The following is a 3,995-nucleotide window of genomic DNA, read 5'->3' on the forward strand; positions in this document are numbered from 1 at the left end:
AATACAAATTACAAATTAGAAATTAAATCATATATAAGATATTTAATAAATATTTAATATAAAATAATTTAATAACAATAATTAAATATTATGTAGAAATTTATCTACAAAAATTCTGATGAAAATAAAAAAAATTATTAATTAAAAACCAGTGAGTTCAAAAAAGTTCAAATTTAATATTAAAAACAAAAGAATTTTTTTAAGAAAAAACTACCTCAAAGTGAAAAATTCAGTGTACAAAATAAAACTTTTGCAAAAAAAACCTACAAATTTTTTTTATAAAAACAGCACAAATATAAAGTGTACAAAATCTAATAAAACAACTTTACAAAATCCCCAAATTAATTTTTAAAAAGTAATCTTAACGAAGGATACACGAATTTAATTATTAAAGAATAAAAATATTAACGAATATTAAAAATTAAATTGAAAAATCTCACTCTAAATCTAAACTTTTCATCATCGTCATTGGTTGATTAGCACGCTCAGCCATGCTAGTGTTCGCACTTAAATGGCGTCTTCAATAATTGCTCAAACAAGCGGCGGTACAGTAGAAACGTCTGCAACAACAAATCCTTTAACAACAGCTTCAAATTTGCACAACTCGCATTTGAATCATTTGAGCAGTTTGAGTCAACATTACACGACGCAAACCTATCAACATCCACAGCAGCATCCACAGCAACAACAACATTTGCTACCATTGCATCATCAACAGCAACAGCAGCATTTGCACTATCAGCAGGTGCAACAACAGCAACAGCAGCAGCAGCAGCAACATTGGGATTACTATGCACGCCAACAACAACTATCGCAAACAACAAATAATCTGCAACAACAACCTCAACAGCCTACAGCGCCACCGCCCAATACCACAACACAACATCAACAGTCAACAACTCAATCAACACAATCAACCACCCCCAACTCAACGAGCAACAGTAACTCGAATGCCAACAGCAATGATGCGAACAATGGAAATGATCCAGTGAATCAATCTCAAACGAACGGCAATAGCAATAATAATTACACACGTCCTTGGGAAATGGATACAAAGGACACAACGAAAGGCGGCTTCGAGCCATTCTCGAAGCTGCCCTCATTTCAAAGTCAATTTCATGGCTATAACGATCAATTAATGGCAGATGCTGCTTCACTGTCAGCAACACTGCCGCCCTCTATGTCTTCACTGCAAACTGTCGCCATGTCACCAGCTAGCATATCAGTTAGCTCACCGGGCATGGTGAGTGTTGGTTCGCCACTAACACAATTGAGCGGTCTACAGACAAGTATAACGCCACCAGCAAGTTCATTTTCTGCCCTAGGTGCTCCGCCACCACCACCGCCCAATACATTTCATCACCCACTTAGCGCAGTAAATACGCATCCGCACCATCGTGCCACGTATCCGCTAGTGCCAGCTGCACTTCCACCAGCTGCTACTACTCTACAAAGTACGACTGCTGCTTATGGGAGTGGCACGGCGTTGGATGATGGACGTCATCATTTAGGTTTATATCAACCATTAACAACTTCTTATGCCTCAGCCGCATTACCTCCGCCAACTTCGACTTTAACACCGGCTACACATATTGGTGCAAATTCACAGCTCACGCACAGTGGCCTCTCTAAGAAGGAATCTTTGCATACAACATTTGATCTCAATAATGGCAACGGCCTAACTGCCCTGTCAAACAACCAAAATATTGCAACTACGCCTATGGGTATGCATACACCGACGCCCTCATATGATGGCAACACTTCCTCTATGATGGACGCAACAAATGGTGGTGTCGGCTATCACACGCCACATTCTACGCATACGAATAGCACAGGACCGCATACACCACATACAACACAGTCGCATACGCCCACTCCGACGACAACTACGCGCATCAAGGTGGAAAAGGAACTTAATTCACCCATAACACGTGTAGATGCGCGTAAGAAGGAACGGCGGAAAAATCGTGCTAATTCGCTTGAATCCAGTGCTGAATCTGAAGCCAGTGCTATGGATGTTGATCCTAGCAATCCGGGACAAGTGGACGCTGTATCAAGTACAGCCAATTTTAAGAGTCCCTTAAGCGCTTTAGGCATGGGTGACAGTAATGACACTAACGGCACTGAGAAACAGGTGAGTTTTTGAGAGAAAATCTAGTTTCAACAAATAATCTTTTGCTTAAGTCTAATCAAACGTCTGTCTTTCAGTCGAAGAAGAAACGCAAGCGTTGCGGCGAATGCATCGGCTGTCAACGCAAAGACAACTGCGGCGAATGTGCACCGTGTCGTAATGACAAGAGTCATCAGATCTGCAAACAACGGCGCTGCGAAAAACTCACCGAGAAAAAGGTAAGTGCCATAATATATTGAACTCTTTACCTTACTTTTGTTTCCATTCAATTGATGTGTTAGTGATGATAGAGGGTCAGTAGACTCAATATGAAGTACAAAAATTTACGATTGTTTAGTGAACAGATGTTTCACAATGAAATATTTTAGTAAAACAAATTGAAAAAAGAAAAGAAAAAAATAAAGCAAATAAAGTCGAAAACTCTTTGTGAAAGAAGAAAAAACTGAAAGGCCAAAAAACGCGCCTTTTATAAATAATGAGCTACAATATAACAATTTACTTTAACTGTTTCAAAGGAGAACCGTTTCAAATATAGTAACTCCCGTACCGCACTGCATGGAACAGGTTTCAAGCCGTGCGGTTATTATCCTACAAAATATCCGTGGCACTTAAATGCCCCTAAAGCCTTGTACATGCCCAATTATTTCAGGTTTGCCACTTCGCAAAAATACAAAAATACAAAATTTGCGCCAAACATCGAAAAGATACTCCGCTTTGTTGTGCCACATAAACAGGATTCGTTGTGTCGACTTTTTTCGTACTTCCTTCAGATAACCGCGCGTACGAATTGAGGTTTCTTGCAGTAGATACTGCGTTAACAATGTCTCTCCGCATACTTCCGTTTTTAATTTATCACAAAATGACATAAATTATGTTCAAGCAAAAATTTTAAAATTTTTTACATATTTTTCCTACCGCAAATGCAAAAACTGTGAATGGCAGAGTTGTATGACCCGAGGCAGTGGCGTGGTTCATGTATTATGAAGCAGGTGCATTGCTTCGATTGTTTTCGCTCATTACATTATTTACTTAAAATCTCTTTAACGACTTTAAATCATGTAACTGGCGCAAAGGAAATAAGAAGTTTTAACAAAATAATACGAAAAACAGGTCACTGTGAGATAAAAAGTATGAAGTAACAAGAAGGAGAAAAATAATTCAAACAAATTTTCAAAAAAGAAAATATAATGCGAATAATACATTGTCTCTCAACTCTTCAACTTTATATATATTTGAAGTTTCACTATTTTATTATTTTTACACAATTTCGAAGTGAATTTAAACATCAATATTAAAAAATTTTATTTTTACCAAGAACGCAATATACTTGTTTGGTCGATTGTAATACCAGGTTATCTCCTACACGACCACTTCTTATAAGTTTAAAACTGTGTTTCTCTCACGACGATAAGATTCCAGTACATTGTCTTTCAACTCTTCAACTTTATATATATTTGAAGTTTCACTATTTTATTATTTTTACACAATTTCGAAGTGAATTTAAACATCAATATTAAAAAATTTTATTTTTACCAAGAGTGCAATATATTTGTTTGGTCGATTGTAATACCAGATTATCTCCTACACGACCAATTCTTATAAGTTTTAAACCCTGTTTCTCTCACGACGATAAGATTCCACCCACTCTTGAGTATATATAGTTTGATGAAACATTTGTACTTGCCGTTTTCCAGTACGACAACTGTAGAAAAAAATACTTTCCACTAATCTGTCCTATCTGATGACCAAAACTGGACGATGTCAGAGAAAATGAGTGATTACTTCCTTTTCGTCTAAGTTTCCACAATTTTTATAATAATTGTTGAAAAGAATGCAATACAAAGGTTTCTGTACTACATTGGCC

The 3,995-nt window shown here is 37.0% G+C and overlaps 1 protein-coding gene across 1 annotated transcript in view; it reads left to right on the forward strand.

Moving 5' to 3' along the window:
* The first annotated feature begins 409 nt into the window (after window positions 1-409).
* Window positions 410-3,995, forward strand: part of LOC119667642 (DNA N6-methyl adenine demethylase-like) — a 21,776-nt gene continuing 18,190 nt past the window's right edge. Inside the window, exons 1-2 of the mRNA XM_038076948.1 lie at window positions 410-2,134; window positions 2,209-2,349. Of these exons, the coding sequence (XP_037932876.1) occupies window positions 512-2,134; window positions 2,209-2,349 (1,764 nt within the window). The 5' untranslated portion in view covers window positions 410-511. The remainder of the gene's footprint in view (window positions 2,135-2,208; window positions 2,350-3,995) is intronic.

This window comes from Teleopsis dalmanni, chromosome 1 (genome assembly GCF_002237135.1).
Source record: "Teleopsis dalmanni isolate 2A chromosome 1, ASM223713v2, whole genome shotgun sequence".
Classification (NCBI taxonomy): Eukaryota; Metazoa; Arthropoda; class Insecta; order Diptera; family Diopsidae; genus Teleopsis; species Teleopsis dalmanni.